This window comes from Galeopterus variegatus, unplaced genomic scaffold (genome assembly GCF_000696425.1).
Source record: "Galeopterus variegatus unplaced genomic scaffold, G_variegatus-3.0.2 Scaffold4, whole genome shotgun sequence".
In the NCBI taxonomy this organism is placed as follows: Eukaryota; Metazoa; Chordata; class Mammalia; order Dermoptera; family Cynocephalidae; genus Galeopterus; species Galeopterus variegatus.
In genome coordinates, this window is record NW_007726115.1 from 39846 (window position 1) to 54793 (window position 14948).

Sequence of the window (14948 nt, forward strand, 5' to 3'; positions counted from 1 at the left end):
CCCCCCACCCCCGCCTGTGGCAAAGAAACCCATCTGCTTCCAAGGTGGCATTCTACCACCATCTCCTCTCTTCTATCTTACTCCTCCCCAAAACTTGTCTGAGAGCTTTCTCTGAAAATGCAGCTTTCCTGTGACATCTGTTCTGCCCAACCAGAAAGCTTTTGGGAGTTGCCCGTGATGCAGTTAGTCTTAATTTGGTCAGTTTCTCCAAAATTCTCCTGAAACTAAATTTCCTTGGCTAGATAACCTTGATCAAGCACTGAACATCATTTTCTTTATCTCATACTGTCCCACCTGCTCTTCATCCTCTTATTTCATGAATATATGAATTGTGCATGGGGGGGAATACATTTATTGGGAGGGCATTAAAGTCTGTATTGATGCTGGTGCCAGCCCATCCCCCCCAAATTGTGCTTAATAAACAGTGATGACATGGACTACCAGATAGATAGGCAGGTCAGATGCCTTGGGTTAATTAAGATGGAAAGCGTGACCAAGGATAAAATACACTTGGGTGAGCAGTGGGGCCAGCATCTCTATCATATGATCACGGCGCCCTGCAAGTGTTCTGCTGAATAAATGCAGGTGCTCGTTCATTCATTTAATGAACTCAGCACCTGCCAGCCACCCACACTGAATAAAATCATGTAGGGCTTAGAAACTATTAGAAGGACTTTGGCTTTTACTTTTCAGGGCATTGGAGAGATTTGAGCTCAGGAGTGACATAATCTGACTCGTCATTTGAAAATGGATCAATCTGGTTCTGTGTTAAAAGTTCACAGTAAGTGTGGAAGTAGGAGACCAGTTGGAGGTTACCACAGTAATCAGGTAAAAGATGGGGGCCTGAAGCAGGAAGCTTCCACTGCAGTTGGAGCTCAAATGCAATGTTAAAATAAAAGCAAGAACCCTCCAAGCATTTTAAGGAAATCTTGACATGTAATGCAGTTCTGTAGTAGCAAAACTAAAGCTTTTCCTGAAACAAAACAGTATTCATTAGGCGTAAAAGTAGATACCAGATATAACATACTTCTCTCTCTCTCCCCCATTGATCTGCACCCTATCAGCTAAATTCGTCTTCATCCTGTGTTTCCTGTTGTTCTCTGAGTGAGTGTGGATCATCTGTGACATGGTAAAAGAAACAGACTAACCCTCTTTTCCTCTTGAGCCTTTTATCCTTTCTATGTGGAATATGTAGGAGGTCTCAAACTATCAAAATTCTCTTCTCCCGTTCCAGAGCCCCACCTGGCACGTCCTCTAAGTAGAGACGACTTCTCTTTTATTTCATCTCCACCCCAGATGGATATCATGTTGACCACCTTCAATTTTATTTCTACTTCTCCATAAGTATTTACCTTGCTCTGAAGCAATTTTCTCATAGTGTGTCTCGCAGGCCAGCAGCATTAGCATTGTTTGGGAACTCATTAGAAATGCAAGTTCTTGGGCCCTGCCCCAGACCTACTGCATCAGACATGAGAGTGGGCCCAGCCGTGTTTTTAACAGGACCTCCAGGGGATGCACCTTACTCTGGAGAACCAGTGCTCTATAAATTGTCATGTGAACTTGTTTAATAAAGCAACTAAATTGTAAGCACCTTGAAGGTTGGACACTAATCCTTCAGCCTACTAGCTCGTTACAGGTAGGATTCCAACACACAACTATTCAGTTTCAGAGTGTGAGCTCTTTACTGCTGTTCCTCCCTCTGGCTGTTAGCAGAAAGGGACTTGAGAAACTGGGCTCTGATGCCCCTGCCTATTCATTTTATGTTTTCTCCACATTAGCACTGCTTTGACTATCTGGAAGAAGAATAGTCAGAGCTTTAGAAAGAAGTGGCTAGTCAAGGTATCTCTTAGGAGAATCATAGAACCATAGTTAGAAAGAAAACATTATGGTCACCAGCATGACTTCCCTTTTTTCAAAGTTCTGCTGGAATAAAAGTCTGGATCACTTTAGCTCCCCTAAAGCAAAGTGAGACTCACTGCCTTCAAGAGACTTCCCTTTTCCTTGCCACCTGAGTGATAGTTGGCAATTTTTCTGATTGGCCCTTTCTTTCTTCACCTGCATTTAAGCAAATTATATTCTAGCACCTGGGACATTTAGTCTATATGCACCATTAAGAGATGAGATGTTTACTTTGAGAACTTTTAGAAAGGCTTGGGCTTAATCATTAAAGCCATACATTTTCTCTTTATTCTTTTATGTTCTTTTGGATGCTAAATGTCATTTCAATGATGATTGGTGAAGAAGTGGTCTTATGGACTCAAATATGCATTTATTGGGAGATAAATTTGAGTTTAATACATGATATGCAATAACATGCTTTTATGCCATTGTAAGTATTTCTGCATAACTACATAGCAACTCTTACTCTAAAAGGGGGAGGGGAGGATTAAAAGAATGAATCATTAGTCTAATAATAAGCCAAAAGAGCATATTTATTTGAAATCTGTCATTTGAAATGGCTATCAAATTATCTAGGAAAATAATCATTGAAAAGATCTATATTAAATCTGCATTGTCTGTAAGATTTGACACAGAGTTTCAACTCTCTTGATGGGCTACAAGTAACTGAGTAACTTTAAAATGTTTGAATATCTATAGTCTCTTATGTTCTAGTTTGTTGATTCTTGAAAACAGTTTAAACAAATTGAAGTTCAACTGCATTGAAGAATTTATGGAAAATCCAGTGAGTTTTTGGAAAATTCCTTGTGCATGAGAGGCAAGCCAGCATCTTAATAACAGTATCAGTATAATTTCTTTCTTTTCCATTATTGTCAAACACAATAAATTAATGAAGTGGGAGATTAATCCCTTATATTTTTAAATGCATTTTGGTTTGATTTTTATTGAGAATATAAGTTCTCTAATGTTTACAAAGCATAATATTTAAGTGCAGTTTTTCCTGTGTGCTTACTGGAAAGCTCAAATTAGATTCTAAATAACACCAGATACAGCTGTTGCCTGGAATTTATTTCCTTCAAAACTTAATTGTATGTAGTCTTATGTATTCTCAGCCCTCCTGGGCTGAGACGAAGATATACGACAGATGGCCTTTCACCCTGTTGTTAATACTCTGATGAATAAATAACCAGGATAGAAGTTTAGAAACCTGGATCTACCAGAACTTTCACCAGGGTTTCATAATCCATAAGACAGATATAACGCCTGCTTTCCTTCAATTCCCACAAAATTATTTTAAACACAAATATGGTAATAATGGCAAAGGACTTTCAGCTTAGAAGAGTGTCGGTAGTACTGGTTTTAAAAATCAGTGATCTGAAAAAAGATTTTCAGACTCTGCTTCATCAAAGGACATTCTCACTGAAGCAGCACATCATGACCATTATTTTTATAATTGACTTTGGAGCTGGAGTCCTCCCAATGTTTAATGACCTTGAGTTGTAGTAGGAGGATTATCAGTTTTAGTACTATTAAAAATAAACCACATTCATATTTTAAAATATGGTATGTCTGGGCCGGCCCGTGGTTCACTCGGGAGAGTGCGGTGCTGACAACACCAAGGCCCTGGGTTCGGATCCCATATAGGGATGGCCGGTTTGCTCACTGGCTGAGCGTGGTGCTGACAACACCAAGTCAAGGGTTAAGATCCCCTTACCGGTCATCTTTTAAAAAAAAAATATATATATATGGTATATCTAAATTACTGTGCTGTTGTGAAATACCAAAATTGTGCTTTTGACCTGGATGTTCCCAAACTTCCCTAGGAGTTCACACTCACACACACCAGCACGGCCCGTATGACCTGGGAGATGGCAGAGGTGCCCACTTCCCTGGTCCCGCAGTTCTTTCCCCGCGGCAGCGCCTGTTCTCAGTGCTTCTTCCGTTGTGCCTTTCTCTTCTTCCTCACACAGCCTCAGAAGTCAGCAAGCTTTCGCTTTTTTTCTTTTAGCAGCCACTCATCTTCCCATATCATTGCCTTGGGGAATAGAAAAACAAATCCCATTTTACTTCATTTTGCATTCAGTTTCTGTCTCTTCTACTTCTACTCCTCTTCCCTCTCATTTAAGCGAGTCACCCTTACTAACCTTAACAAAGAGATTAAGAACTATTATTAAGTAAGGATGACTAATCTATTTGTTAAGAACTCCCCCCCGCCAGATGATATTTCAGAATCTTTATAATAAACGCAGGAAAATGTTCCCTGCATAGTATATGCTTAGTCTTATGGAATTATACATATGAAAAAATCAATTATGAAGAGTTACACAAATCAATGGTAAAAATGCCCGTGTACTTTTATTAGCATCACTAAGTGACTAGCTTTTTCTGATATAGAAAACCTTCAAACTCTTACTGTAGCTTATTTGGAATTTATATATTTGAGTAGTTGTGAGCTGAATCCTAGCATCTTAGGGAAGGGAGTAGGCAGGAATAAGGTTTGATAAAGGCACATGAGATCATGTCACTTCAAGTCCCCAGAGGCTGGCTACCCCTCTACCTCATGGTAAAAGCCAGAGTCCTTACAGTAACGTACACCATCTGTCCCCTCTTTCCCTGCCTAACCTCATCTCCTACTGTTGTCCCTTGTGTTCACTCAGCCCAAACCACACTTGCCTCCAGCTCTTTGTCAGGGTGATAGAACACTCTTTCTGTACTCAGATGTCACTGAGTGAGGCCTGGACTGTCCCAACACCACCAACCCCCTCCACTCCCTGTTCCCTTCCTGCTTTGTCTTTTTCTTACCACTCAGGACCTTCTAACATGCTATGTAGTTTGTTATCTGTGCCTTCATTAGAACATAAGCCCTGTGCAGACAGGAATCTTTGTTCTGTTCACTGTGGAATCTTCTGTGCCTGTAACAGTGCTTGGCATTTGTTGAGTTAATGCATAAATGTGGAGGTGGGGTGAGTGCTTTGCCCTGAGGTCATAACACATGAGTTACAGAGGAGAGAGAGTAGTCTTAGGGGCCAATGACTTCTTGTAGCTATTATTCTGCCTTTGGCAGTGGTTGCTATTGTACCTCCTTAATCCTTTTCTTTGCTATTCTTTCATTGAAAACGTCAATTGAGGGCCTGGCTAGTTAGCTCACTTGGTTAGAACATGGCACCGATAACACCAAGGTCCAGGGTTTAATCCTTTTACTGGCCAGCTGCCAAAGAAAAAAAACCGAACCACCGTAGTACCTGAGGCACAGTAGAGGATCTGAGGAAGTAAGAAGGATGGCTTCTTCCTTCAAAAAGCTTATTGTCTGGAGGGGAGAGTGAATGTATATAAATGAAAATAGAAGGCTCTGCAGTGACTTAGTGGTATATGCAAACTATCGTAGGAAATCAGTTCTTAAAGCTATGATATCATCACTGTGATATTGAAGAATTCAGGATAGCACATTTGGAGTAACTAGGGAAGTCTGTGGAAGAGAGGACTTAAGGTCAACCTCAAAGGAGGAGTGGCATTTTGATGAAGCTGTCTTGAAGGAGTACATTGAGTTGGGTGGCCCACAAGTGTGGCAGCTGCCACCGCAGGCCAGTAGGGGCTAGACTGTTGTCATCTGTGCTTAGAACAGCGGCTATTCATAGGGAGCCCTCACTCAGAGTTAATGTTGTTAATGCACAGTCATTAATACTGTGCCTGCGGGGAGCTGTCATCCATCCCTCCTTTCCCTGCCACAAAAGGTAACTTGTCTTGGGACCTTTAGATGTGAATTCCTGAGACTGACAGATGTTTCTTGCCCAGAGTTGCAGAGCTCTTCAGGAGCCAAAGTGGACATCTCCTGGTACCCAATTCTTGTTGAAATTTCCTTCTGTGATGCACTGATGTTCATGCCAAAGGGCAGCCCCCACCCATTTCTCTGAAGATCCTCATGAGTTTCTCCCACATCTTAGCATCTCCTGGTTCCATACTATGTTAATATTCTAGGGCTGCTGTGACAAAGTACCACAAAACTGGGTGGCTTAAAACAACAAATTTACTGTCTTACAGGTCTGGAGGCTAGAAGTCTAAAATCAAGGTGGTGGCAGGGCCATGCTCCCGTAACCTCCAGGGGGATCTTTCCCTGACTCTTCCAGCTTCTAGTGGCAGGTGCTCCTTGGCTTGTGGCAGCATCACTCCAACCTCTGCCTCTGTCTTCGCGTGGCCATCCTCCCTCTGTGTCTGTGTGTCTCTGTATCTTAAAAGGGTCCCCGTGTCTCTGTTTTCTCTTCTTATAAGGATATCAGTCATGTTGGGTTAGGGGTCACCTTGATGACCTCATTTTAACCTGGCTATATCTGAAAAGACCCTACTTCCAAGTAAGGCCACATTCACAGGCATTGAGGGCTAGGACTTCAACATATTTTTTTGGGGGGGACACAATTTAACCCATAACACATACTCAGATCAGAGAACCTCTGTCCTTTCCTTGCTTTGGTAGTTACAATATGTCGTTATACATTTACTAAGCACCAGTATAGTCACCTCTAAGTGTAAGGCTTTGTGTCATAAAAACTAATTAAATAATAATTTTATACATTCTGAATTTAGACCATTTTTTGAGCATCCACTTGTCAAGGGTTCTGTGCGGTTCTGGCATCCCAGAGTCTGACACAGTGCCTGGCACGGAGCAGAGCAGAACATTTGAAAATATTTGTTGAATGAAACTCACTACAGCTTCCCAGAAGGAGTAATGTTCCTGTTCTACAGAGGCAGAATCTGAGTATCTGAGAGATCCAAATGCTGTCCCCTGAGTCTCACAGGTGCTAAGTGGTGCCAGCTCCCACGTGAATTCTATGGATATGCCACTGCTCCTCCACAAAGGGTCCCTCCCAGTGACCAGCCTATTACCAACATGTAGAAGGGTAGCTTTTCATTGTAGTTGTAAAGTCACCTCAAAAGGCTCTCAACCTCGTTCAAGAAGGATTGGAAATAAGTAAGAAATAAGTGTTGAGAGAACAGGTAGCAAGAATCTGGGAAATCTTAAATTCAATGTCATCCCTTTTTTTTTGGTAGAGTAATTAGAGCTGTTCTTGAATATTCTAATTTTCTTCCTTGCACATGAGGTAGGATTGTACTTCCCTGTCCCATTTGCAGTTAGGTATGGCCTTGTGGCTTGTTTTGTCCAAAGAAATTGGCACGGATATAATCCTTGTAACTTTTGGATAGAAGTTCCGAGAGCCAGTGTGAGATTGCACTGCTGGTGGTCGTGCAAGTACAATGAGGTGGAACTTCCATCTGCCTGGTCCCTACAATGAATGAGGTGAGCAAAGCCCCTGCCAGCTCTGCCTAGATGAGGAGAATGTGCAGAAAGAAACAACTAGTTGTGTCAAGCCTGAGATTTTGGGACTGTTTGTAACTGCTGCATATTCTAGCTCATTGTGACTGACTGAGTAAATTTAGGAACAATTACATAGAAAGCAGAAATTCAGCAAGGATTTCCAGTAGTGAAAATTATTTTGAAAATAGTTCTTTAAAGCTTCTTGCAGTAAACTCTCTTAACATGTCTAAAGTATTAAAAATGTATCATCTAAAGAAACCTTAATGCATAAAGATTTGGAGGCTAAAGCAGTGTTAAATTCATGAGATGGTCGGATTATTTTTTTCTTCTTTATTTAAAACTTTGGTCTACTAGAAATGTTTGTCCATGTCCTTGTGCTAAAGAAAATGGTTTGACATGAGAAGAAGGGGGAGGGAATTTGTGGTTGGGAAACCAGAGGGCGCAACGAACAGTGATACCTTTATCCTAGCAGAACTGTGAGAACAATACACAGTTTTACTCTAAATTTCTCTGGTGAGAAGAGTGTGTAGTAAAGACAGATCTTCTGTTGCATTCAGTCTCTTGTTTCCAGCTGTGCTGCTGGCACAACCTGGCTGTGAATGATGCCCTGGCTTGCGCTTGCTCCCGCAGGGTAGTGTTTGAGAAGTCTTTGTTTATTCATGATGGCTGGCTCTCTTGTCAGACTCTACAGACAATAAACTCAGTTTTAATGAACAAAGCCATGGTTTTAGAAACAGATCTAATGCAACTTGACAAGAGGAAATTTTCCTAGATTCCCCCTGGAGTTGGAATAAGTGACAATGGAATTTGATGAGTTTACTAGATTTCAGAAATTTGATAAGAGTGAAATAATCGATCATCTGCCATAAATTTATGCTGCCTAATTTAATCTTAGAGCCAGCATCGTATTTCATTTGTTATGGCACTGTTTGTTATACTACTATTTAAACATCTCTGTGACAGAAACTTCATGGTAGAAAAAGATGCATTGTCTTTTAGACTGGGCTCAAACAGGTGACACACACTGGAGTACTAAGAATTGGCAGGCTTTTCTGCTTGTGACAAATGGATAGTGATTTTGTGATATTTTGGTCTTTTAATATTTAACATGTGTCAAGTCATTGTGGCTATTTTTAATATTATTGCCAAGAATATGAGAACTAATATTACCTTTAGAAATGACCTAGCCCACCAGACACTCCTTGTTTCCTGGGAGGGGAAATCTCTTTTCAAACATAATCATCCATGGTATCCAATACATCAAACAGATTTTTAAAGGTAATGTTTAAATAGTGTTAAGTTTTATAATTTCAAACTTATAGGGTTAATTAACTTTCCTGTGGCTAGAAATAAAGCTATTTCTTCTATCTCTGTAAAACTGAAGTTTCCTAAGGATTCAGGGTGAACCTTGTAAAATAAGTCAATATAAACTGTTACCACTTGCAGCTACTTATCTATGCATTCAGGGTTTTCAAATATTTAATAAATAAAACAAAATATCGATAAAGAAGAAGCCAGGACCCTTTTAAACTATGTCCTTTTTCTGTTCAAAAGTGTCTTTTTTGCCTCACTGATTAACCTTATAGGAAACAGCATAGTGTGAGAATCGCTTATATATTTTTTAAATGTGAAATAACATAATCAATTGTTTAGTGTCCAAAACTATGGTGTAGTAGATTGAATTGTGTCCCCCCAAACCTCACTGAAACTTAAGTTGTATCCCCCAAGTTTTGTGTATTATAAACTTGGCCCCCACTCTGACTGTTAGGAGGGTGAGAAATCCTATTATGATAATTGAAAGGTGGAGCCTTGAAGAGGTGATTGGATTGTAGGACTGTGCAGTAGTGAATGGATTAAAAATGGTAGTCAGGGGTGTTGTTCTGAGGGCTTTAAAAGAAGAGGAGAGTCTGTCTTTCTCTCTCTGCTCCCACCATCTTGCAATGTGAGACCCCACGGTTGCCATCACCAGATGGACTTTGGGCTTCTCAGCCTCAGAAACTGTAAGCAATAAATTTCTTTTTCTTTATAAATCACACAGTTTCCGGTATTCTGTTATAGCAACACAAAACAGACTAACACATATGGAATAGTAATTAAGGCCCTGGGTTCCTATTCTGAGTCTGCTGCTTACTTGTATAACATTACAAAGCAAATAATTTAATTACCCTAAACTTCAATGTCTTGTGAATAAGTTAGAGTTAGTGATAGTATCGACTTCGTACAGTTGTTGTGAGCCCTAAAGAGAATCCATTTCAAGTGTCTTATTATCATGGTATGTAGTGTATAGTAGGAGCTTTGATAATTCTTGGTTGTTTTTTATCGTCATTTTCATTATTAACATTACTATTTTGCAATCTTATTATGCCTTGGAAAATATTACTAGAAAAGCTAAGGAGAGAGGAGTAAAGAAATTCCGGGTTTTAATGTCCTTCCTCCCCTCCTGCTTGTGCCCTTTGCAGAATGTGATAAACTGCGGCGGGATGGCTACCGAAGTTCTCAGTACTACTCTCAGGGACCCAGCTTTGCAGCCAACTCCAGCCCTCTCTGTGATGATTATCAAGACGAGGATGAAGAAACAGATCAAAAGGTAAAGCTTCTAAGTTCAACGTGGGATCCCAGGTTGGATCCCCAAACAGAGAAAGGACACGTGCGGAAAAACTGGTGAAATGAGAATAAAAGTCTGTATTTCAGTTAATAGGATTGTCCCAGGTTAATTTCTTGGTTTTGACAAATGTACCATGATTATGTAAGATATTAACACAGGGGGAACTGGGTGAAGGGTACACAAGGGACTGTCAGTACTATCTTTGCAACTTTTCTGTAAATATTAAATGATTCTAATTTTTAAAAAGATAAGGTCAGAACCCAAGGAATTCATTAAAGGACCATAAAATCAGCATATTTGTTCATTGCAAATATTCTCTTTTGGTTGGAAAAAATAAAAGTCTTATTTCTGTTTAGTTTTTCATATGACCAGGAATCCAGTTAGGTAACAAATAAGAACTGTAAAAACAGCAAGAGCCACTGTTTCACAAGTGGTCAGGGTCTTCAATACAGATCAAACATGAGCAGTGCTTTTACCTAATATTACTGCACTGGCCAGTTGACCTAGTGATGCTGTTTTACATTTGGGTCCCTTTTTCTCATGCCATCTCTTAAGAAACTACAAACTACTTAAGAAAAGTATATTTTCTCAGTACTTAATGCCCACAAAACAATTAAAATGTATGGAGATTTTGATTTATGCAGTTTATTTTGATTTTATTAAGTAATGTGGACTGTCATTGGAATTACTTAAACAAAATAAGATTTGATGAACAGTGTTTGATTTAGAAACCATTTTTAATTAATCTAAAAACTTTCAGTGGAATTAGGTAAATATGTAAATGCCTTACTCATTGGAAAACATAATTCAAAATTTATATTATCCTTTTTGACAAATAGGTTTGTTCAGAGAACAAAGTAAGATAATAGTTGATCAAAAAATGGGAAATTACTACCTTAAATTTTTGGTCTTCAAATTAATATTGAACCCAGATTTTTTTCTTAGATTCACATTTTTAAAGTTAATTTTATTTTTAATGGACAAATCATAATTGTGTACATTTATGAGGCACAGTGTATCTAATACATAGTTGCATACATTTACGGGGTACAGTGTGGACAGTGGTGTTTGTATATAATGTGGAATGATAAAATCAAGCTAATTAACATATCCATCACCTCACTTACCTATCGTTTTTTATGGTAAGACATGAAATTTACTGTCTTAATTATTTTGAAATATGCATTATGATTGACTGAGTCACCCTGCTTGTGCAATAGATCTCAAAACTTAATCCTACTATCTGAAACTTTGTACTCTTGGATCAACAAATACCCATCCCTTCCCTCCCCACCCAGATTTTTATCACAGGATGTTTTTGCCATTTCTTTAAAGGTATTTTCACATATTAGGTTAGTGCTTTGGGACTCTAAAATATGCAGAGACTGTCTTTTACTATAATGGGAAAAGCAGCCATTTCAAAATTGATCTGATCTTTAATTTCAAAAACTTTTATTTTTCGGGGCGGCCCGGTGGCGCACTGGATAAGTGCGCCGCTTGGGAGGCGCGGCGGCGCTCCCGCCCGAGGGTTCAGATCCCACATACAGACCGGTTCCCGCTCGCTGGCTGAGCGAGGCGCGGGGGCGACGCCGAGGGTTGCGATCCCGTTGCCGGGGCAACACTGAGGGTTGCCATCCGTTGCCGGACACGGAAAAAGACAAAAAAAGACAAAACAAACAAACAAACAAAAAAAACTTTTATTTTTCACTTATTGGTATGAGTAACGAAAACGAAGACCAGAAGAACTGTATAGTGTGGTTTTTTTTTTTTTTTTTTTTTTTTTGTCAATATACAATGTAGTTAGTTATTGTGTCCCATCACCGAAACCTCCCTCCCTCCTCCCTCTCCCCCCTCCCACCCAGGTGGTGGTTTTTGTCTATTTAGTTATACCTCAGCCTTACACTGATGCTCAGAGAAGGAGGAAAAGTTTCTAGTGGGGCCCGGTGAGGCAGCGACAGTTTCTGGTGCAGCTGATTGCACAAGTTGTGAGTACCCAAGAATAGCAGAGTCCCCTGATGGCAAATCGGCATTATCGTGACAACATCCTAGGATCTTCTGAAATATGGAAACATAGTTTCTAAATCCTCACACAGCTCTTTCCTTACCATGACCCTCAATTCTGAGGGAAGGTGAGCCTCCATGGACTAGTTTCTACTCCTGCATACCTGTGCTGCAGCTCTACCTCTCAAACATGTGTGAGAGTGTGTGGAAGGATCATCACCCCAGAGAAAACGAGGCTCCTGGCATGTAGGTAATGATCATGTGTAAAATTGTGTGTGTGTGTGTATATATATATTTGTACAGGAATATGTGTAATATGTATATGTGTGTACACACACACATATATATCAACGTCATGCTTTATATGATATGATATGACATGACATATGCCAGTAAACACAAATGTTTCCATCATAAGCACCTTTGTGCAATTTGGTAGTGCTGGTATCTCTAAACCAGATGCCAGAAAATGACTGTGAGACCTTAGACAGGTCTCCTAGGGCCTGCAGTGCTGGCATCCCTTGGTGTGTGGGGGAGGAGAGCTAGTTTCTGAGCTCCCTGTTACATGCTCGAGCACAGGATCTGCACTCAGGGCCTTCCTATATTTGAGCTCTCACAGAAGAACACAGCTGCTTTCAGGTCTTCTTTCACTGCTATAAATTTTGTGTTAGTTTCGTGATTTAAAAAATTCAGGTTAATACTTGTTCTTGGTAGAAATTATGTTGATATCTTTGGAATTTATTGTTAGTGATACTTAAGGAGAACTTTCAGTGGTGGTCATTTGGGACCCAGACAATTCCTCATCCTTCCTCAATGTGTTCTGAAAAAGGGCTCTTTAAGCACAGAATAATATATACTTCATTTGTAAAACAAGTATTTATTGAGCACCTCCTGTGTGTCAGAGATGTAGAGATGAACAGTGAACCAACAGAAGAAATCCCTGCCCTCAATGGAGCTTTGATTTCAAGGGGAGGCACTAAGAACAAATAAGTAATTTTGCTGTATTAGAAAGTGGCATGTGCTCTGGAGTAAAATAAATCAGAGGGAGGGGTGGTTGCAATTCTAAGTTAAAAAGATAGCCCTTACTGAGCAAAGAGGTGATAGTGATTACAAGAGTAAGCCAGGCAGAAATCTTGGAGAAGAGCATTCCAGGAAGAGAAAGCAGCCTATGCAATAAGTGTTTCCTAAGGATATATGCTATATATGAGGTGCTGCAAAATGTAAAGATTAAAGTAGTATCTGTTCTTGCTTATAGTTCTCAGGGGTAGGGAGAACTAAGAATAAACAGGAAGGTGTGTGTGTGTGTGTATTTATGTGTATAATAAGTATTATTATACTTATATACTGCTGCAATAAGTATTTGGCATATAGGTAGGGGTAAGAAGAGGGTAAGATATGTAAAAAAAAAATAGTTGTAGGGCTCTTGCAACAGGCAAGAGGTAACTGAGGACTTCAAAGGAGCAGCTGTGTAGTTGGTAAGGAAGGAAGGAAGTTAAGAGATGGTGGCATTCTAGGAGTTAGGAGACTGAGTTAAAGTTCAGGTCTGCCATTTGCTGTGTTTCTTGGGATGTATCACAGGCCCTTCAAGGCATTAATTTTCTTGTCTACAAGGTAGGGGGTGGAATAAGATTGCTCTCTCAGATCTTTTGACAGGCCTTTTATTCATTCATTTACTCGGTAATTTATTCAGCACCTTCAGTGCGCCAAGCATTGTTTTAGGTCCTGAGGACCCAGCAAGTGAACAAGACAAAGTCCCTGCGATGGAAAGGAAGATGATGGTGAACAAACAAATACAGTATAGCACCAGGTGGTGATAAGTGGTTTGAAGCTAAATAAAACAAGAGTAAAGAGAGTTCTAGAGGGGCAGGGCTGCCATTTTAGATAGAATGTTCTGGAACTGTCTGAGGGTGTCAGAACAGACCTCAGGGTGAAGTGTAAGGACACCACACACGAATGTCTTTGGGAAGAAGAGACAGTAAGTGCAAAAGCCTGGAGACTGTAGTTTGGTTTCCTTGTATATTAGTCTGTTTTTGTTGCTTATAACAGAATACCTGAAACTGGGTAACTTATAAAGAAATGAAATTTATTTCTTACAGTTTTGGAGGCTGGGAAGTGCAAGGTCCAGGGAATACATCTGGAGAATGCCTTCAGTGCAGGGTATCACAGGGCGAGAGAATGAGCTGAGCAAGAGAGAGCTAAACGTCTCACTAACTCTCCTTATGAAGCCTTCAGAACCATGCCCATTACTCCATGAATGGATCAATCCATTCATGAGGGCACAGTCCTCACAATCTAATCGCCTCTTATACGCCCCACCTTTCAAATACCATAACTGGATTTCTCACCCTCTTACAGTGGAGATCGAGTTTCCAATACATGAATTTTTGGGGGACACATTTAACCAATAGCACCCTGTGAGAGGAATAGCCAGAGAGCAGAGCAGGTGGATAGTGAGCGAGGGGAAGAGAGGTAATAATGACTTTGGGGGAGATGACCAAGGGCCAGATCACATAGGACTTAATTGGCCATAGTAAGGACTTTAGATTTTTTGTTCCTGGATGAGATGGGGAGTGACTAGAGGAGTTGAATGGGGAAGTAACATGATCTGATTTACTGTTTAATGTGATTTGTCTGGCAACTCTATAAAGATTAGACCATGGAGAGTTGAAGACTGGAGATAAAAGCAGAGAGATGAGACAACAGGCTATGACAGTAATCCCGACAAGAGGCAGCTGATTGTGGCTAGGACCAGGATGGCCATGGTGGAGATTCTGGATTTATTCTGAAAGTGGATCTTACAGGATTTGCTGAAGTTGTGAGAAAAAGAAAATGGTTGAAGATGACTCCATCTACTGTTTTTCCAGCTTGATCCCTCTAGAATCCCATTACAAAAATTATTTGACCCTCCACTCCCCTTTGAGAAATTCTTGTCCATTGACCCTGACCTTTCATGTCCTGACTCATCCTTCCGCAGCTTATATTACATGGCTCACCATTATATTCATTTCTTTGCACACGTATTAAACTTCCCTGGCAAAATCCCAACTCCAGTTTGATCCAGCTTTCTCCCTGCCCTGCACTAAAGCCTGATTAGCTAAACAAGGATAGAGAATAACACGAGGTTTTGTTTGCTAG

General features: G+C 40.2%; 1 protein-coding gene across 2 annotated transcripts in view; it reads left to right on the plus strand.

Moving 5' to 3' along the window:
* NHSL1 (NHS-like 1) overlaps positions 1–14948 on the plus strand; it is a 64454-nt gene that overhangs the window by 14159 nt on the left and 35347 nt on the right. For both annotated transcript variants that reach the window (XM_008573215.1, XM_008573290.1), the window contains exon 3: positions 9667–9794. In XM_008573215.1, the coding sequence (XP_008571437.1) occupies positions 9667–9794 (128 nt within the window). The remainder of the gene's footprint in view (positions 1–9666; positions 9795–14948) is intronic.